The sequence below is a fragment of the Zosterops lateralis genome, assembly GCF_965231275.1.
Source record: "Zosterops lateralis genome assembly, chromosome: 7".
NCBI lineage: Eukaryota > Metazoa > Chordata > Aves > Passeriformes > Zosteropidae > Zosterops > Zosterops lateralis.
In genome coordinates, this window is record NC_139767.1 from 24,117,207 (window position 1) to 24,139,095 (window position 21,889).

Genomic DNA, 21,889 nt, shown 5'->3' on the forward strand with positions numbered 1-21,889 from the left:
CAGCTGTTGAAGTAAGAGCAGTGATGGTTAACTCTCAGCCTCAAACCCAGAGATAAAGCATTTCCTCCAGCTGCCCAGTCCCAACACCCCTTCCCACTGCTCATACCCCAAAGCACCATCTGCAGTCATGAACGAAAAGCAGTTCTCCACCCAGCACAACTGTACACGCAGCCTGTGGGCCATTTCCATGACGACACCAGCTGAAAATGGAACAATCAAACCCTTCAATGCAGGAAAAAATACCTAATGTTATTAGGTTGATCTTACGGCACAAACATTTTTCTCCTCTGCCTTGCAAGAGAGGTAGTTTTGGCAGTGTCTGGTATCTGCACAGAGCCAAGCACATCACCTCCACAGCACGTTAGCTCCTGGCCTCCAGGAGCTAAATGTAAGCCTTCAGCTTGCCTCCTTTTCTGCAGATTACAGCTGTAAAAACACAGCTAACTGGGAGATGGAATGCTAAAATAGAAAAAGTATCAAAAGCTTGAGAATCACAACTTAGAGCAACTTTTTATTTAAACAGTTCAGTCCAGAACCAGTTTCTTACAAAACAAGAGCAAAAGTCTGTCTGTGTCCATTTCTCCTCATTCACCTGTAGACATCAGTCAAATCTTGAAGAAAACACACCCACCCACACACCAACTCTCCCTGAAAAGTCAGGGTTAATCCCTGGCAGTCAGCACAAGCTTCACCCTCCACTGACAGAAGCACATGCCATGGAGCAGGTCCTAATATTCAGCATAAAGCCAGAGATGAGTGTGCAGAGGCAGACATCTGCCTAAAACAGGCAGTGCACACTTACTGGCACACAGTTACATTACTTAGCTTCAAGGTGGTAACCTCCTCTTTTCCCTCCTCTTCCCCACCTCCACAAAACATCAAGATCTGCTTGGATCTTTTTTCCTCATGGCCAAACAGAATACCCAAGAGCCAGTCTGTCAGTGATCCAAGTAATGGCCAAATTTGCCTGTGAACAAATTCCCAGAAATACAGACTTTGGAAATGGGAAACATTGTTAAAAGCACTCTGCCGCTACTGCTGAATTGGTTTTCTCATGAGTTCTGCCTTGGGGAGAGACAACCATTACCTGCTTTTAAACCAAAACAACTGTGGAAACTGACATGCTGAAACACAGTGGAATGACACTTGCCCATGTCCATTCAGTCATTGGCAAAACCAGGACTGCAAACCCTGCAGGCTGCCAGGTGTGTGCTGCACATCTGTCAGACTGCCTTCTCATCATTTGAGATTAAACATGCCAGAGATAAAGAAAACTTCAAGTATTTTATTTTCAAAAACTAAAAAAATAATACATGATTGCTTTTGGTTTTTCTTTTTTAATAATAAAAAAAAAAATCTCTTAGTTGCCATCTCTTTAGCTGTCACCATTTACATTTCCTCAATACGCCGCTTTTTTTTGGGACTCACTGAACATGTTTCTGCTTCCCTGTCTTGCAAGGCACTGCCAGAGTCAAACTCACAGCCAACATCAGCTGCCTCCAAAAACAAAACATCATCAGCATCATCTCTGATCTCAGAGAAGGTCTTCTGGAAAAGGTCGAAGATTGTCTTCTGCTTTGGATCTGGCTGAGGAAACAGAACAGAACAGGATCTACATCCACATTGTCATGTAAAACATAGTGAGCAAAATCAGAAGACACTCCCCCTACACAGTGCACATGTGTGCACAGATCATACCATACATGATACATACATATATGTATCTCATACATATATACTCAAATACATATATGTGACATGGATGCTAACAAGGTCTCCTTGCAAGTAGTAGGCTTGGAACTTCTGTAGAGAGTCCAAGCCAAGGCATGGATCCCGGGAGGAGCTGAACAATCTGGTCTGCAGCATTAAGGGCAGAACAGGTGCAAGGTCACCTGTGCCAATCTAGATGTACACAAGACAAAGCCCATTCAGCCTCTCCCAGGGACCCCTAATATTCTTTCAGGTCAATTACCTTAGGACAGTAATTAGTTGACTCAGCTGTTTCTGAGAAATTGGTTTCTGAAAGACCAGCTTCACCCAGCACTTTGATCTTCTCCTGAATCATTGGCCTAAGAGTGATAAATGGATATTACTGAAAGGAAAAAACCAAGGACACTTCTTCATTTACTATGTGTAGATTAAAAAACGGATACAACTGAGTATAAAGATGGCTTTTCTACCAAACTTTGTTGGCTCCTTAACTTGTCCTGCTGTCTTGAGATATCAGTCAATTAAATCGGTAACAATTAGAGGATTCTGGGCTATCAATATTTGGAGAACACATACATCCAGTAGAGAAACTAGTTGACTGAGACAACACCAGTGGTATGACCAAGTTATGGGCAAGTTAGACCAAGAAGATGCAGCTAAAAGGGACTCCTAGTAGCCTTTGTGCTCAGTCTCCAAGGCAAGTAATGGTAAACCCCAACAACAGATGCATCAGCATTTCAAGGATAACTCCCAGTGTAGAGCAGGAGGAAGACTCCATCACTGGCCCAAGAGGCTGAGAGGTCCCAGCCACACCTGCACACTGGACACTGAAAAATGCCAAGGCCACAGCACAGTTAAAGCATTTACCAAATAGCTTCATCCTCTTGTTCTTTTTCTTGTCTTTAGAAAGATGCCACTGTCCTTTGGAGAGCCATATTTCTTCCCCATTAAGCACTAATGACTGCACAGACAGCATTTCACAAATAAAGGCAGAATTACTGTCATTAACTTTCCATGAGATTTGGGTGATACATCAGTTTCCAGATCCTTGCATTGTAGGGTTATAATTACTTTCCATCATGATATTCTGGAAACTGCACAAGTTCACTTAGTTCATTTATTCCTTTAAACAAGGTAATAAAGATGCAATTTTGGACTTTAAATGAAGCAGCTGGTGGCTAATTTCTTTTCATCATTTGCAGGTCAGCTCCCTTGCAGCACTAAAGATTCCTCAGATGCTGCCCACCCCCAGATGTTAGATTCCCCAGCCCTAAAGACTAATGTCCACTCTCACTGCAGCCAAAAAGCCTCCTACCACAACTATCCAGAGGTAGGTCAATAGCACCTTTTTAATCTCTCTGAAGGACTCACTGAAGAGCAAGAGGAAGGCAACAGTGCAATCCTCCACAGCTCCCTGTCCAAGCACACAGCAGCCAGATTGCTCCTCAGAACTGATCTACAATACACTGAACCAACTCCAGTGTCTGCTGATATTGTTTGAAAGTCTCAGCACTTTACAGTACTCTAGCACAGGAATGTTCTGAGCTGTTATCTAATTCCTCCTCCTTACACAGAGACTGTGAAGGTTTTAGATGCATCAGCTCTCCCAGAGTTTCTCTTAAGAGCCCTTTCTTTAGGCTCTTTAGTAGTCAGGTAAATACTTTTATTGCTCCTGCTTGTCAGCCACTCAGTCATGTCCACTGCAGCCAGCCCTGGCACGTATTGATCCTCCCCTCACAGGCCATGGAGCACTAGCAATGACCCCTCACACCACAGATGTGACAAACAGTGGAAACATGTGTCATTCTCACTTCTTACCATAAGTAGTCATCTGCTGTGCCTTTAGCCACCAGGTAGTGAACATTAACAGAGCTGGTCTGTCCAATTCGGTGTGCTCGATCTTCTGCTTGGATCAAAATCTTAACGTAAAAACATGACAAATAAAAAGTGAAAAACTGCAATATCTGAGAAACAGTGTAAGCATCAGAGAACAGAAGATCTCATTTCTTCTGCTTTAAAACTCTTTCTTCTCTGTATCCCGTTAAGACCTGTATTCTCAAACAGAGTAAGCCAAGAAGTAATCTGGTACACCACATTCCCAAAAGGCACTGAACAATTTTCCAAAGTAGAGGGTCAGCACTGATGATGGACCCTTTCAAGTCTTGGCTGGGCAAACCCTTAAGAGCTCTGTCAAATTAAGACATAATCGTGTTTCCCTTTTGTGCCACCTTCCCCTGCCAGCAAGCTGTGTAAACCAGCCTCACAGGTTCAAGCCCAGGAACCTGTGGTTGCAGAACCAGCAAACATCAGAAAAAGAAAGAGACAAACCCTAGAGAAAGTTGCCTGCCCATTACATCTCTTAATCAGCAACATTTCTGCTCTCCAGGGAACATCCAACCCTTGTTCCCTCCAGGACACTTACCCCTGGGTTCCAGAAGAGCTCTGCAAACACCACCAGATCTGCAGCAGACAATGTCAGGCCCATGTTTGCAGCAGTGAGGGAAAGGACAGCCACAGCCTGCTTCTCTGATAACTGGAACTTCTGGCACAGAGACTGCCGCTCAGCAGAAGATGTAGAGCCGTCGATGCGAATGTGCTCAATGTGCTGTGAAAAGGCAGAAGATGCTGTTTAGAGACCTGGTCTCCCCTTTCTTGTATACTCCTTCCATGTTTTAGTGGATTCCATGTCCAGTGCTGCCACTGAGAAAAGTCACCAGTGCCACTGTGGGTTATAGCCCAGAATGGTATTTTAAACCATTCTTCACACTGCCCCAGCCTGCTTTAGGAGCATCCATGGAAATCTCACATGAAAAGTCAGACAAACAAGAGAAGTCAAGAGACATGACTGGCAGGTCCAGCAAGTCTCCCTACAGTATCTTAGTTCAAAAATGTAAGAGCACCACAGAGGTAAAGGCAGGCAGGGATGGTGGGCTTGGGCAGTCTCATTCTCCCTCTGAGGAAAGCCTGGAGAACAATGGCCACACAGGGTAACACTCCTGCAAGAATTCTCAAGCTCCAGGGCAGACAGTGGAATTAAAGAACATTAAATACAATAAAAGCCATCCAGCTAATACAAAGTGGATGCTGTGAGGCATTTACCCTGACAGCTCAGCTCCCTCAGTGAAGGGCACAGTCAGAAGCACAGCAAGTAGAAATCATCTCTGTCACTAACTGTCCTGAACTATCTGACCAGCCATAAATCCAGGGGGATGTTCAACAGCTCTGAAGCTGGAACAGTGATAAAGTTAAGACAAATCAGTCAGTCACTTACTTTCTTCTTCAGCTCTGCAACTACTGCATCCAGCATTATCTTGTGATGAGCAAACACCAGGAATTTATTATTCCCACTTTCCAGTAACTCCAGGATGTATTCTCTACATGAAAAAGGAAAAAGCCAAAAACATTGTAAGATTACTTGCTGAGGAAATACAGAATTTGCTCACAACAAATTTTGAAGATACTGCCCATCTATACACAAACACAAGGAAACAGGCTAGCATAAAAAGCTGCAGTACAGTGCCAAGTAGCAAGTCAAGTCTTCTATAAATTAAAATACAGAAAGGAAAATTCCCTCAGTTTCTTCTTCTCCACAGGCACACAGCTGCCTACATCATACTTGGGTGTAAAAGAGAATCAGTTTATTATATCCTGTTTGGAACATGACATCTCAGGCTAGTCACCTGAAAGTCATCTATACTTAAATGCAATCTCACTCACCTCTCTGTATTTCTAACTTCTGCACAATCACAATACACTAAAATAATCTGTATGCAGCTAAACTTCCTGGGTTTACTTGGGATTGGTTTTATATCAGAAGAAAACACCTCTAAACACGTTGATTAGAAAAAAATACCTTTTCTTGCAAGGGTTCTCACTGACAATTTACTCCAGTTTAAGTATCTAAATTTGTCAGCTGTTTCTAGGAATTATCCACATGCAGAGAGGCTAATGGCCAATGAGAGGCAACAAGACTCCTTTTAAATTACTTAAATGAAAACATCTAGCTTTTCCTATGGACTAGCAGCACAGCTACAGAACCCATTTCTATGTAGTGACTTGTATTGCAATCAGGTTAACTGGAGCCTGAGGAATACCTATAAGCCCATACAGATGATGTCATTTTTTTCTTTGGAACAGCAAAGTTGTTGAGAAGATCAGGAATATCAAGGCCTTTGCTAAAGTTAACACATCTTAGGTCAGCAGCAACTGTTACAAAGGACCAAGAAGGATTCCCAGCAGTGTAATAAGATGGCAGACAACTTTGCAGGGTTCATAATATTCAGATCCCCGTTACATGACAGTATTATTCAACAAAGAAATCTGGGAGAGAAGAGGGACTGCTGTATTTTAAAACAAATATCAAAGCAAACATTTAGAGTAGTGAGCAGATGCCAACCAACACATCACAGTTATTTTATATCTCATTCCCACATTCTATTTAACAAATGGTAAGTCATTTCAATGGAAGCAATGGAAGATAAGTCATTAAGGGTAAAACACAGGAAGTGCTGACAATCATAGGACAGTACCATTAGTTAGATGATACTGTACCTTAGCAGCTTGTAGTAACTGGTATTTTAAATGCTATGAAACCCCAGGAAAAAATTGACTACTTCCTACAAGAAAGTCAAATAAGCAGCACTTCATGGTTTTATATTCAGTTCACACTTGCAATTGAAATAAAAAGAAGAAAGTCTTCTAACTGTTCACTAACATAAAAGGAAGAAACTCTTCTACAGAAATGAATGCTGGGACTGTGAAGTGCAGTTCTGTGCTAAACAAATTTTGCAGCAAGGTCTGCAACTGTGAAATCACATCAGTTGGTCTTTACATTCAGAGAGCTGTGGAAAGTAAACCATTTTCATATTATTACTGTGCTACTTATTAGAAAGTTATGCTATGACCTAAAGCAACTCCTTTGAGTCCCAGCAAAAAGGCTAAGGATGAAAGGGCACGGAAAGAAATTACTTCCAGGGAAGAGAGAGTTAAAAGCACACCTGTGGTACAAAACTTTTACTGCTGAGGTCCCATGTGAGCCCTGTGGAAGAGCCAAGAACTTCAATAGGAGCTGTGAGATTCCTAAAGCAACTAAAGCTCAGCCCATCTCATAAGCTTTTTGTCTCAGGATTCCTGCTGCAGCAGAACTGCAGCATTTGTTTTCTCAAATTCAGTTGATGCTTTTAATTTCATTATTCCCCTGCTTCTTGTATTGAAAAAGGGTCCAGACCAGGGAATTTGATCCAAGTCCCAAACACGAAGTCATTTTAAATGGTTCAAATGACAGTTTAGATTTGCATCTGGAATGAAATCAGAAGACTTACTCAGCCAAAGAACCCCAAGAGAAGAAAATGTTTAGTGCATTGTAATTACAATCAAGTTTTTCTGGGCTGACTTGAGGCTATGCTTCATGTCCCTGCACTGTTATCTCTAAGACACTGTCTCCCTGTTCTTAGCAGAAAACCACATTTTACTGGGCAAGAATGAAGTAGGGACACGGCACTTACACGACTGAGCGGATTTTAGCTTCTGCTGTTTTGCTGAAGAAGACGAGAAGTGCTTCCTTCTGCTGTTGTTTCTGTAGAAGGAAGAGATAAACAAATTTGAGTCTCAAAAATGCCTTTTCTCTTTCTTGCTTACAGATCTGGTAGTTCTGCTGCTGCCAATAAACACTTTGCTAGGAAAAAAAATCAGCCTAAAAAAGCACAACAATAGAGGCCTGGAGGGCAAGTCTCCCACTCGCCATTAGGTACTGCAGATTCTCACACAGTCCTGACACCTCCCTTCCTACCTCCCACTCAACTCCTACGAGCTGGATGACAAGTGTATCACAAGTGCACTTTTAGTTGAGAAAGCGTGTCCCAACTAAAATGGCAAGGAAAAACCCCTAAGTTCTTACAGAACTGTTTCAGCAACTTAGGAGCCTAGAACATGCATTTTCCACCCATACAAGGAAAACAATCAAGAAAGGCAAAAATAAACCCTTCACGTGTTTGGCTACTGCTCTGTTCACAACACAACTCAAACAAGGCTATTTTTGTAGGCTGAATGAGGTTATAAGGCTAGACAGGAGAATAAGTAGAGAGGCAGAAGATATGAAAGACAGTTAGAAATTACTAACAAGACAGAAAAAAAGGAGGAAATGGTATTTCACACAAAGGGACAAAGTAGACCACTTAGATCAAAAGCAAATCAAGGTGAGCTAATTTTGATTGTGCTGTACACTCATTTAAAACTGTGCCTTCACATAAGGTGTGGCTCTGACCCTTGGAACTCAGGGTACTGCATTTTCACATAAAAGTTTTTTAAAATAAAACTACATGAAATAGCAACGTCTCATCGCAAAAATAAGTTTCGGACTTACACTTTCATATGCTTTGGCCATCTTCTTTGCTTCAGCTGCCAATGCAGCTTTGGTCTTTGCACTAATGCCTTCAGGAGCCACCACAACCATTTTGCGTTGCTTTGATGGAAGCTGGGAAAGGACATCTGATTTCAGACGTCGGATCATGATGGACTGTTCCAGCAAAATTTTCAGTTCAGTTAAGTTGGATGATCCAGAGTAGTCCCAACCCCATGGCATCTGGGAAAGATCAAAGCGTTATCAGTGTCATATCTATAAGAGACTGCTCTGCATACAATCCAAAAGCAGAATAAATTTCCAGGGAATCCGGACAAGGTAAGAACTTAACCGTCAGCAGGAGATTTGACAAAAATGGCAATAAGGTAGAAACGTACAAACTAATCCACTCAGAATGAAAAGGTTTCTTACAAGCTTCCCTTCTTCCTATCTACAAGAGCTCAGGGAGGTGCAGGGAAGAGACTATGCAGAAAGGTGGCAGGAATCCCTACTCCTGTGCTACTCCCTACTCCTATCCCTGTGCCCTGATATTCCCTCTCACACAGCAAGGTGTTGCTGCTCTCCACCTGCAGCTTTGAGCAGGCCAAAAGAACTTGCTGCAGTTCTGTGCATGCACATTTATCTCAGCTTTAAGCAGAGAGACAAACAAAAATATTCTCCAACAGCATGAAGACAAACATCCTTAACCCAGATGCCTTCACAGAGCTGTTACACTTGTCTGACACGCTAGGTCAGAACTGCCTGTTCTCCACTGTGACCTGACTCCTGCTCTGCTTCCTGACATACTCTATTTCTGCCATTACCGTGTTTGGCTCAGACTCAAGCAAACCAGAAATAAACCATGGCCCAGAAGACATCACTCCAAACATTGTCTCTTCAAAGCATCATCACTTTGAAGCTCCTCTGAACGAGCCATTCATTTACTCCTCCTTGAAGCACTCCTCTCTGAACCTGGCCTATTCTCCAAGATCCTGTGTGCAGGAAATATACACCTGTTCAACTAAGCTCAGCTCATCACTTCTCCAACCAGCAACCCCACAGCCTATTTCTGAGAAAGAACAACAGTGGCATCAAAATTGGTACATTCCCCAAAAGAAGCACCTTTCAAACAACTGTCTGTCAGAGAAGAGACCAATACGGTTTTAATGCTGAAGCAACAGGAAAAAAAAAGAAACCTTTCTGCTGCAATTTCACAAGTAAATATAGGGAATACAGCTACGGGAATACCAAAAGTCAAGGTGGAGAGAGAGGTGAAACCTTTCTCATAGCTCTAGTTCTAAATAATATTGGCAGTATCCAAAATACAACCTCTGGTCTTGGAATAACAATCCAAAGTAAGCCACTACAAATTCTCTCCTGAAATGCATGTAATGGAGATGTAAGGAGCCTCAGCACCTCAGTTGGCTACATTAATTAATAAAATAGATTTAACCTTAAAAATCTGTACTGATTTTGCCTTCCCTAAGAGAAAACTGCTACAACACATAAATGGAAGTAAAAGAGAAAGAAGCCCCTAAGTATTCACTGCATCCTCCATCCTCTCCTAGAATGTATGAGACAAAAAATAAATCATACTAGCCATAAGGTTAGTCATGCTACTGAATGCATTAAGGAGTGGGGGAAGGGAGAGGGGAATTTATTTTGCCAAAATATACATCTGGTTTTGATCCATAACATTCCAGAACACATGCTTCCGACTGTGATTTTCTTACCAAAGTGTTACAGCATCTTACATGAGTCAGTAAACTTATTACAGTGCTAGCAGGAGCTGCCAAACTCTTACAAATTCAGAGCATGTGCTCAGATAGAAACTACTTAATATTTGCCAACATCAGCCGGTTTGAAAAATGAATTCACAGCATGTATTTTGGGAAACAGTCTTGGGATATCTTGTAAATAACAGGTGACATTTCGTTTGCTGCCTTTTTAAAAGTACAGATACTGGGGGGTTGAATTAATAAAAAATTACCAACTTTTATTTGTAATTTTCTGTCATAAAATCTTGAAACAGAAACTAGTCAGACTTTAGTTTTAAATTGAATGGATCAGTAACTAAGACTAGGAACTAGGTTTTTTTGTTTGTTGTTTTCTATTTTTTTGAAATCAATTAGCCCAAATCTGCAGCTGCTTAAAGGTCCCTTAATTACTCTGCCCCTTTAAAAAACTTGGCAGGCCACAATCTGATAAGAATAGGCTCCTTTCACCAGTTATGGCCATATTTGTTTAGGGATTTTTTTTTCACCATTTTTATTTCCATGGCTTTCAAGGCAAGAAACACTACTACCTTCATGTCTCACTGCATCACTTAGACCTCTCCTCAGCTTAAGAACTTTCAAAATGTTACTCTGCAGGGAAACTTTCTCAAAAAAAAATGTAATATCCTGCAGAAAGAAGAAAAGAAAAAGCCTCCATGTTTTGGAAAAAAAAATACAGCGCTGTTTGCAGAGCATCACAGTTTGTGACACAAAAAGAACCACACTCACCTGTCAGGTAGAAGCAGGGAAAAGAAGGACAGTTTATTATGATTTAGGGTTTATATAGTATTTGGGATTTGGTCAAGGACTGGTCATTGAGAGGAACACCTATCTGACTCCAGTGGTCAATACAGAAGTCCATCACCAAGAGGAATGAAAACACTACAGATTGTTTTGAGAGACTTTGCAGGAAGGTATGTAAACTATCATCAGAAGGCTAGGGATTATGGCAATAGCAGAGTCCCAGTTTGTCACTCTCCCCCAGAAGTACCTTCCTGGCGTCACAGTAGCGCAGGCCAAAGGAGTGGAACTGTGGGAAGAAGGTTGGCTGCACGGCGGCGATCTGTGTGTACAGCTCCGCGGGCCGCGACATGGCCGGCGTTCCCGAAAGCAGGATTACTCTCTTGGCAGCCTGGGAAAACCAACCAAGGCATCATTATCAGCTTCATTATTAGCTCACCACAGAGCAGAACTTAAGAAGTCACCTCAGTCCTGAAAGAAAATCCCAGACCCCCCTGTTCAAGTACCCTAAATGGAGGAGCGCTTCACTTTCACAGGTACTTTCAGCTATCACTGCCTGGAGATGTTCAAGGACAAGGCTTCAAACTTCCAGGGAGTAGGAAAAGCCACACGGTTTCTTAATAGCCATCCACGTTATTATTTTATGCCTGGCTCAACTTTTCATTTGACATCACCTACCACAGGAAAATGACACACCCTCACAGGTACATCCCCACCTCCAAAAATAAATTCTCTCACGAGAAACCTGCCACAGCAAGCCACAAGTAGACTGTCTTTCTCAAAGCAGAAGAGATACAAAAAAGAAGGATTTTTTTTTCTTACTTTTTTGTTCAATTTTTTTTAAATTATACTAGCAAGGAGGAAAAAATGAAGGTCTCTGAAGAAGAGCCAGAAGAAAATCTGACAGCCAATGGTGAGTGTAGGCACAGCTGGCTGGATGCTAGAACATGAGAGAATAAATACAAATCATGTAAGAAGATTGTAAAATTTGTTGTAGGAGAGACAGGAAGAGGACATAAAGTCTGGATCTAAAGTAGGTGCTCCCAAGAAGTAGGGGAAAAATTACACCATAGACATTAAAGTCTCCAAGATACACTTCTACATTCATACCACCACTATTATCTAATTCTATTATTGGATATAAGCTATGAATTTCTACTGCTGTAAATTCACATATTGTAGTTAAATTACACGTGCCTTGCAATTTCCTACATGGTTTAATGCAGGTTCATTCGAATAACAAAGAGATTGTTGAGTGACATCTGTACCAACAGCTCATTCACATTTAAATGAAAAAGAAAATTAAATTCTTTTATCATTTCACTGAGATCAACAAGTCACCCAGATCTATTCAGCTGTTTCATCCACTTACCAACCAAATCTGGTGGAAAAAGAGTTCCGGAAATTAATTTCAAGACTCTATCAGCTATTTATATATAGGCTGTGATCAAGGTGGGACTTGCCTTCTCCAATAATCCCTCTTAAACCAACCAGAGGGAAATGTGATCACTACCAGGATCAGACAATTTCCATGAACATTTAAAAAAGCAGAACAGTTACTCAATTAAGTAAAAGGACAGGTCAAACATTTGAGCATGTCAGAAGGTGAGGGTTTGCACAAGACTGGTGCTGATGCTACTCAGAAGAGGAAGGTGTCACAGAGACCAGAGATACCAGATCCCATGACAAAACAGTGATCAAGCAGAAATTAGGTAATTTTTTTAAATTAAGGAAACACTAGAGGACAACTGAACAGAATCTAGACAGCATCTGACACCTAGCAGAAACCTTTGAGGAGGAAACTGACACTATCGTGAGAAATCTGTGGAAAAGCAAGACAAGCAAGTCCCACAAGTGCAAGAAACCTCCAAATTAAACTTGTTCCTCATGGACCAACAGAAGGTAACTGCCAGAAAAAGGGAAGCATGAAGGCATGGGATGACAGACGTCTCATGTAAGAAAACTCTGGATAAAGCTAAAGCAAGAACACGCTCAGAAGAGACCAGGGACATAATAATACAACATAAACCCAACTCTGTTGAAAGGGTTTATGCTGTTCTCAAGGCTCTCACTTCTCAGAGGGTGTTCCCTGGGAGTGGCACAAGATGAAGTTGGAACATTTATTCCCCAGTAGTCTAAAACAATTATTCAGGCTCCTTCAGCAATCCCTAAATAGGTGTCAAAAGAGAGCATCATGAAGTTACAAGTTATTTGAATTCTAAACTTGTGCAACTGCTGCTTTGCTGTGTGTAACTTATTTCTGAACAGACAGGGTATTCAGCCACTGCAAGCTCTTACCAAGGGCTGTGACATTTCCTCTAATTAACCATTTAAATCAAACTGAAAAGTAAAAAAACAAAAAACAAACAAAACACCCCCCCCCAAAAAAAAAAAAATCCCAGCAAAATTAACCAAATAAACAAACCTCAAAAGACACTAACTCTACAAGAGCTGTGAAGAACTTCAGAAATTTATTCCAGAAAATTGCATGGAACATAGGTGGTCTAACTCATTATCCCAAAGGTCCCTTTCAGTTTTAAAACTTGTGACAGATGGAGCTCAGGAAAGAACAGAAGGAAAAAAAAATCCTAGGACAACAAATTTCCAAGAGTTGAAGGCTGACTTAAATTCTGGATGAAAGAAATGGCTTTGATTCCCTCTTCTTTTTCTAGTGGCAACTCATTTTGAATAGATGCCAATAAAGATTTGCTCCTGCAGAGAAGACTCTGCTGATCACTGCTTAATTCTTGTTTCCTGCTGAACCTTCTGTGCTGCCAAGAGTGAGCACATAGCCTCTTTCTTCAAAGGTCTGTAACAATGATATGGGCAACACCACAGAAAATAAGATTGCAGGGGCCAGAAAGGACTTTCTAGCAAAATCAAATCTTGTAATTAAACAATACATATTTCCACATAGATGAAATAACATGAGCTGCTCAGTTGCATTTAGGCATGAAGTTCACGGAAGTGGTGGAGACCAGGTCTGCAGTTCTCATTTACTAAGTAGCCTAAGACAAATGTGGGTTTGTAGCATTACACAATACACCAGCAAGAATTAATTCCACAGCTGTGAAAACATTTACAAAAGTCACTTTTGAAAGTCAAAGAATAATTTATGAAATGATGGCACTTACTTCAGAGGTCAAGACCCAGCAACCAACTATTCAAAGGGCAGTAGGCAAGGCAAAGGGGTTATGTGACAGACAAATAATTGAACACACGAAGAGCCTCATTAACATACAATGACTGTCTCTGTGTTAAGTGAATTTCACAGCAGGGGTTCTGCCATATGCTATCAGACTGACACACTTTTTAAAATAAGTGTGGCTGGTTCTGGCTGTACAATTACTCGTGTCCCCAGATTTTGCTTACTGTGTCATTTTAAACTGCTTAGCTTAAGAATAGCTTATCCAGCAAAATGAAAAATCTGAGAAGGACCGTAATAAAATAATCACCTGATGAAATAGAAGATGTGATAAAGGGAAAGAGTAGCAGCTGCTTTGAGGAGTCTGTTTCTCTTCTTAGGCAATACATTGGGCTCTGCATTTCATAAGATGATCCTACAGTAATTATTCCAAAAAATATAAATACTTTCCCTATTGTTAACCAACATGTAAACAGACAATGTTCATCAAACAGCAGTGATAAGCTATGACTGAAACAAATTAAACTGCCTTCCTATTCCAAGAGGGGAAAAAATTGGAAGGTAAAAGCAGAGCTGAAGATGAAGCCCTGAGGGCCCACAGCTTCTTCAGTTTTAAGATAAAGTTCCTTCTCTCAGCAGGTGACAATAAGGAAGGGCTTATTTATCTAATCCAAACAGATTTGTAACACCTAAGGACAGCTGCTGTTTATTTCCCGACAGAAAGAGAAATTTTTGTCTTCCCTCCTCACCTTCTACCCTCAGCATGGACTTGTTTCTCTCCACTATTTTTAAGTTGCTCTAGGGCAACAAGCATAAAAGGTTTAGATTCCAGCCAGAGTGTATTTGGACTCCCATAACAAAACTGAGGACCTTTAACCCTGCAAACAACAGGATGTGCATCAGACTGCAGCTCAATGGGAACAATCAAATTAGTAATATTATCCATGTGTTGGAGAGCAATGCTCATAGAGACCACAAAGAATATAAGAACATTTAATGCCACTGGAATTTTTGATTAGGTATTACCTTTTATTTCTCACTTTCCAATGCAATTTTCACTACTTATTGTCACGCTTCCAAAAAACTCATCCATTTTCCATTGAGACCTTCCCTAGTTTCCATGCCTTGCAGCATTCCATGCAGTAAAGACCATGCAGTACCTTGGCTGGTCAAAACAAGTAGAATCCTTTCCACTCTGGTCCCCAAGAGATCCCACTACAGATCAGTGAAAACCTTTGGTTTTGTTTGTTTCTTCTCCATTCACATCCCCGAGGCTTTGCTGGTTTAAGGATATTGGTAGTATGTATACTCCCTCTCCTATGTTTATGTCTCTGAGCCAGTCTAATCTTAGAAACAAGAAACAAAATGCTTACAGGAAGTGTAATACTATTGACACTTTCTGCCCCTGAGGGAAGCAGATGCAGGGCAGAGGGGGAAGGGAATAACCAGTATTGTCAGTATGCCTAGGAGAACTTAGTCCCAAACACGAGACTACAGAAAACAGCAAGATGACAAGCAGGTCCTATTACCAATTGACACAGCTTTGAATCAGGGGGAAGGACATGCCAGGCCTAGCCAGGCCTTTTTGTGACTCAGCCACAGCCCAACAGTATGAAGCTATTTTCACTTTGATGTGCATGGAAAAAAGATACAAAGACCACTTTGAACACAGCAACCTCTGGCCCCTGAGTACTGTGAGAGGTGCTGCAGCTGGGGACAATTCTCAGGCAGCTGCAGGCACAGACCCGCTGGTGTGAAAGCTGTCTGACTTTGAAAGCAGAATTTTTGCCACATGACCAAACATCAAAGGACTGTTTTCTACTACAGCTTTCAATCCAGCCTTCTCCATAATTCTGCAGGGATGCACACAGACTGTGTGCAAACTCTACCACCTCCTTTCACATAGGCAGACAGAGCATTTTCCCCCATGTACAAGTCTGCACATCCACTGGAATATGAAGGGAATAAGAAATATGGCCTAAAGATCTTGCTGCTATTTCACCCTATCTTACTGTTCATGAAAGTATAAGTTGCTCTCAAAGTTCTGTCCACTAACAGTAAATTTGGCATAACATGTCTATATATTTACTCTAAACTAACGACAACCTGGGACAAGCCATGAGGCAGCAACCACAGCCACTGCATACCTCCAGCCATTTTAAAATTTCTTCCTTTGTCTCAAGTAAAACTTTTCTGAATCTGTCAGGGTCGCAGTATGTCACAAAAGATACTGAGTGCTGCACACAAAATTTGCTGTTGTTAATATTTTAAAAAAAAAGTCTAAAAAATCCCAACTGGCAAACTTAGGTGACATGTTTAATACATGGCTTTGCTTGACAATTCCATACCACACTTGTTCTGCAATATATCCAAGAGAGCAGGAAAAGATGAATTATGACTGAGTTGCTAAAAACATCACTTCATTTTGAAAACTGGTGTTATGGTTTAGGTTTGCTTATTTGAGTTACGGTAGTATTTGTGTGGTGGTTTTATATTTGTTGAATTTGTTTGCTAACTGGGAGATTAGATTTTGGGAGAAAAATGCAAAAGGTCAATATCAGATATGAAAACTAAAATAAGGCTTTAAATGCTGTAACCATGAGCTAAAGATTTGAGAGGTGGAGATTCAGTTTGGCTATCTAACAAGACAAATTAGAAACTAATATCCAAGGTATGTCATCTTTATTATCAATGTAATAATTTAATCCAATTACTGTGCAGTTCTGTATAAACACTTGCAACAACTTATGTATTTTATTTATTATTCAAATGCAGAAGTCAAAAGAGCAGATTCTATCAAAATAAAAAGAATTAATTAAGTATGGATAGAACTGACGAACATTTCTGTCTCCAAAACATTTTAACTTAGATCTGTCCAGTGTCATTGTGGACTCATAAATCTTTGTAGCATGTAAGGATCGCACTTCTTAAGTAGATTTCTTTTTTTCTGTCCCTAAAAGTCAGTTCAAGCTTTTATGCTTTAGGACATTAAGATCCTCACAGGAAATACCAGCAACTATGGCAATTTCCAATAGTTTAAAGTAGTATTATGCTAAAAGTTAGAAGTGGCAATGCTTAGAAGGTAGACAAATAAGGCATGAGTTAGCTCCAGGGGCTCTGGTTACAGCACTGGCACAACTGCACTGACCTTAAGGTAAGGACTGAGGTACTGAAGCAGTTTATGTCTCAAGGACTTGCCTACAGTTACACCTTTTTCTGGTCTCTTCTAAGAGCCCCACTGCTGTTCAAATCCTTTTAACATAGAGAAGGCAAGAACAAGAATATTATCCTCAGCAGCATGTTTAGCCACACCTCTTATTCAGTAATTTCAAGGTATCATGTAAATCATGAAAATACTCCCATTTCTACCCCACTGGCTATTTACTGTAGGCATCACATAGTATAGTTGTTAAATTCAGTTTTCAAGTGATGAAAGCCCCTAATATTTTGGCAGTTCTTTCAAATATGAAAACATTGGTGTGATGTGTTGTGCCAATAGTGACCACAGCATCACTCACTGGGAGCTGAAGACACAGCTGCCAAAGGGGATAGAGCAAAATGCCTATGTTGGAAAGCAAGGAGAGAAGAAAAATGGCTATTACAGCAAATACTTCAGAAATTTTAGTCAGCAACCAGGCAAACAGATTTCACCTGAACATCTAACACAAAACATCTGGTACTGCATGCTCATTGCAGGTGAGATAATGCACTATATGAACATGAAACTCTTAATGCTTTCAGAAGACTGAAATTCAGTTTCAGAAGCATCAGCTCTCAATTCTTTAAGACCAGTGATGTGACAGCATAAAACTGTAAATTCTCAGGAAGTGCATACAAGCAATTAACCTCTGCCTAACAGCTACCATCTTTCACTCTCGTATCTTGCAGCCTACAAATAATTTTGACAAGCTGATCCTTACAAAGCTTCAAGTAGCAAAGGATGCTTTTTGAGCAAAATGAGGGTGAATTTGTTATTTTCCACGATTTTCAGACATACACACTAATTATTGTATTTCAAACTGCTCACAGAATTGGACCTCCTACTTAAGTTTCCAACCATTAAAAGCCTGAAGTGATTTGAAAATCAAGAGAAGACTTGAGTCAGGCTTTTAAGGAGAACAACCAAGTTATTCAAGGACAACCATCTTCAGCATGCCATTAAGAATCTTGCATAATAAAGTTGGTTGCTATAAAGCCATCACAGATCAAATCTTCTCCTTATACATACTGCTGATGAATTGCTGAAGAGGAACTGCATTTACCTTCTTCTAATGTACAGACCCTGCAGTGTCTAGAAAGTACCCACAACTTTAATCTGTTAGAGGCTACCAGGGTGAATTTCATTCTTTGATCCCAAGACAACTGGCAGACATTAGAATTTACGTTTCTCCTGGTATCTTATAATTGACTGTTGCCTCCATTCTGTGGGCCACTTGTCCCACTAATCTCACATTCCCCCATTTCCCAGTAGCTCTTTACATAAGACCAGCAGGAATGCTCCTAAGCCCTGGCCACACAAATACATTGGAAGCCTGCAGTAATAGTCTAGAACCCTAAAACCAGGGAAAGGCCTCAGGCAATGCCTTTCTGACACACAGCAGCAATTTGTGCACTAAGAAGTAACTGATAAGGATTATTTTCATTTAACAAGGTATTTTGACACCACTAGACTCTTTCTACTCTCCCTGAATACATTCAGTAAGTTCGGACATTCCTTTTCCCAGTCACAACAGAACTCATCAGTGCAGTACCACAATTACATCAAGGGAGCTTTTGAAGTTGTTTTGTTAGGTTTTGCCATCTAATATTTGTATGGAAAGAAGTGGTAAAGCCAAATTTCAGTCTTGGATCTACACTATTACCTGGATTTCCCCTTGCACACAAAAAGAATTCAGCTGCTGGCTTCTAAACCTGCTAAGTGGAGCAACACTGCCCCAGGAGCCTGACATTAGCAATCAGAGCTTTGGCACCCAGCATACACACCTTGAGCAGAGGCATGGCAGCCTGGCAGCGTGCAGTTTTTGTGTTCTTCAGGAAATGAGATTCATCCTGAAAAAAAACAAGCATGAAAGCAAAGTCAGCTCAGATCCATACTCCAAACGAAGGTTACAGAACAAATTCCCAATGTTCTCAACTATCTAGTGTTACAGGCCTTTCATTCAGGATATTTCAGGCATTGGGATAGTCACATCAAATTCTAAACAAAATAACAGGATGCAGAGTAGCAGGCTTCCTGCACTCAAACCTGCAGCTGCAAGCAAACGGAACAGAAATCAAACCTTGCAGGCATGAATCATAAATGAACACCAAAAAAAGTGAGAATAGGGGGCTGGAGAGGGAAGGAGAAAGAGGAATATTATTTCCATAACTGATACTCATTTGCCCCTATGTATCTTTTAAATGCAGCAAGCATAGGAGGCCTATACAGTGCCAGTTGCCTTAATAAGGGGTTAATGCAAATCATAAGGAAAAAAGAAATCTAATTAAGATCCAACTGTTCTGCTGATAGGGCTCACCAGGTGGGTAATAGTCTCCTACTTCAGACATCACCGTCAAATGGCCTTCACTTCTACTGCTATAGTAAGGCAGAACTTAAGGCACAAAAAGCAATCAGCACCCACCAAGGGTATATCTCATCTTTCCATGTGTGTAGAAAAAAGCATGCAAAGACAATGCAACTGCTTAGCCTCTCAGGCACAGCCTTCCCCCTCCTAAATAACAAATAAGCTATATTAATTTTCCCAGCCACCAAAAGAAGATTGGAAGAAAAAGCAGGAAAGCTCAGTATGACTACCCTCATCTGTAAAGACCTACAAAGGGTCCAAATTTGAACATATAAACACACAGAAAGAACATCTGCAAGTTCAGGGCTGGTTAGAAGTTCCAAGGCAGTAGCCTCGAGCCTACAAAACTAATAATCTGCATATCCAACTTGACAGAATGTTTAGTCAGAGTGTGTGTAGGAGAAAAAATATAAAAATGAAAAAGGTCTGTTCCCCCATGAGTAGCTTGGTCTCTGACTCCATCAATTACCACATTCCCATCTGATGCTGAGAAACAGAAAGATTATGTTCCAATTGTCATGATCATTGGGCAGGTGTATATGCGTGCTGGAAACCAGACTGAGAACATCAAATACTCATAGTAAGCTACATATACACTTTTGCTCTCTATTGATCCAAGCTGGATTTGAAACACTATATATTTTGAATTTTTAGTAACCGAAATCCAGAAAAATGGATTTACTGTGGCTCTGTAAAAAGATAAAAACTGGAATTTGAACTAATTTACAAAAGAAATGATACAAGTGATCAAAGAAGGCTTAATGCAGATTGTCAGTGGAACACAAGCTAAGGGAGATATTTTTCATGCTTTACCCACACACTTGATGTTGAAAGGTTATCTGCTTTACTGGATAAACACTAACACCACCCTTAAGTCCAAGACTTAAGAAGATACAATTCCAAGACTACCGTATTGACACACCACATTAAACACTTTGCTCTCCAGCAGAGGACATGACCAAGCACAATGAAATCAGAGAGGCACCATAACCAGTAAAAGTAAAAACACAGCCTTAGGAATCACAAAGGAATTAAACTCTACTAACTATTTCAAAAGGTTTCAGAGAAACCTCATGCTTGTACCCATGAAGACAGCTGTGACCACAGCCACAATTACAAGATACTTTCAGTCTTAAATAAGGCCCACTTCACCCTTCTTTGCTGTACAAAGGTGACCTCATTTGCAGCATAGAATTAACTTGAAAATTTTCATGTACCACTTACAACAATAACTACTTGGAATGTGCTCTTAAGTTGCTTGTCCATCCGGCTGAGGAGATCAAAACTGACAATGTTGATCAAGCTTCCTGTTAGGTTGTCCTTCCCACTCACTATGACATTGGTGCTTCCTGGACTCAAGGATGGAAGCCATCTGTGAAACGCCTGCAAGAAGAGGAAAGAAATTAATTGCATTCTTGTGCTTATCTTTTTTGTTAAGATCCCAAAGCACTACACAGAACATCCTCATGACTACTTAGAACATGGACCCACCCATCCACCATTAGACATCACTCTGGAGCACAGTTAGGGTAAGCAGCCTTCCCATGGCAACCTCCCTGGTCATGGGAACATCAACAACAGAACTCAGCATCTACTTTACACAGCAAAGAAAGCTCAAACTCTATTCCTTCTTACTGGAAAAAAAAAAAAAAAACAAAACCCAATAGACAAACAAAAGAAAAACAAACCAACCCCAGTAATACCCCCCCAAAAACAAACAAAAATCTGATTTTTAGTGGAAATGTGTGTAACCTCCTGAGAAAGCTCCCTGCTATGCTCAGAGCCAGAGACTACTGTGACCACTGCTAACAGGGAAATTTAGTTTTCCCACTCAAGAGGAAACCTAAGGTTGTGAGATACAGACTTCTAAGCAGTAAACATCTATCACTACAGCAATGTTTACTCCATGCTGAGGGTGAAGTACAACTCACCCACATGAACAAAACATTTCCAGCACCTCCTCTATCTAAAAAGTCCACAAAAAAAAAAACCCAAACCCAAAAAAACCCAAAATGAAAAGATCAAGTTAACAACACACCAGCTGCTCTATGACAGCAGCTGAAATTCATGTGGTAATTGTCATTCAATCAACCTCTTGAAATGCTCCACACACCAGAGCAAGATATCCTCCCCCAAACCCATCTGTTAGCCAGACCACCCACCATTTCCCTTGTAATTCTGTCCCCAGTGACACCAAGCTCTCTGCAACATTTGAGTTCTGCTGGTGTTGCTCTGCAGAAAACTGTCTGGGCCCATCAGGATCTGGTCCCTACAGAAATGTAGCCAAATGGTGATGAGAAATGGCATCTCGGTCTCTAGGAGCTTTGCCTGCTGAAATCCCCCAACCACAATCATTCCTCTACACTGTTCAGCAACCTCATGCAGCAGCAGGAGTTAAATGTGAGCTTCTGGTATTTCTCAGTATGTGAGAAAGTAACAATTAACTATCCTTCTCCACTTACTGAAAGCACCACAACCAAAACGAGCAGCAAATATGCAGGCAAGGTTAGATATCAACCAAAAAAGTATGTACTTGACACCACTTGTAAAAATTTAAGACAAAGGTGGCAACAAAAGGAAAGTACCTGGAAAGTACCGCCCTCTCCTTTTATAAAGG

At 40.8% G+C, this 21,889-nt stretch overlaps 1 protein-coding gene across 5 annotated transcripts in view; it reads right to left on the reverse strand.

Moving 5' to 3' along the window:
* Positions 1-568: 568 nt before the first annotated feature.
* Positions 569-21,889, reverse strand: part of SMARCAL1 (SNF2 related chromatin remodeling annealing helicase 1) — a 33,041-nt gene continuing 11,720 nt past the window's right edge. For 3 of the 5 annotated variants that reach the window (XM_083865648.1, XM_083865649.1, XM_083865650.1), the window contains exons 8-17: positions 20,497-20,655; positions 18,692-18,757; positions 10,814-10,954; positions 8,072-8,290; positions 7,215-7,285; positions 4,982-5,084; positions 4,133-4,315; positions 3,529-3,629; positions 1,973-2,069; positions 569-1,587 (exon numbers count right to left, since the gene is read on the reverse strand). In XM_083865648.1, coding sequence (XP_083721774.1) covers positions 1,390-1,587; positions 1,973-2,069; positions 3,529-3,629; positions 4,133-4,315; positions 4,982-5,084; positions 7,215-7,285; positions 8,072-8,290; positions 10,814-10,954; positions 18,692-18,757; positions 20,497-20,655 — 1,338 coding nt within the window. In that variant the 3' untranslated portion in view covers positions 569-1,389. Of the gene's footprint in view, positions 1,588-1,972; positions 2,070-3,528; positions 3,630-4,132; positions 4,316-4,981; positions 5,085-7,214; positions 7,286-8,071; positions 8,291-10,813; positions 10,955-18,691; positions 18,758-20,496; positions 20,656-21,889 lie in introns of those variants that run through there. The other 2 variants (XM_083865651.1, XM_083865652.1) reach the window with 2 other exon arrangements.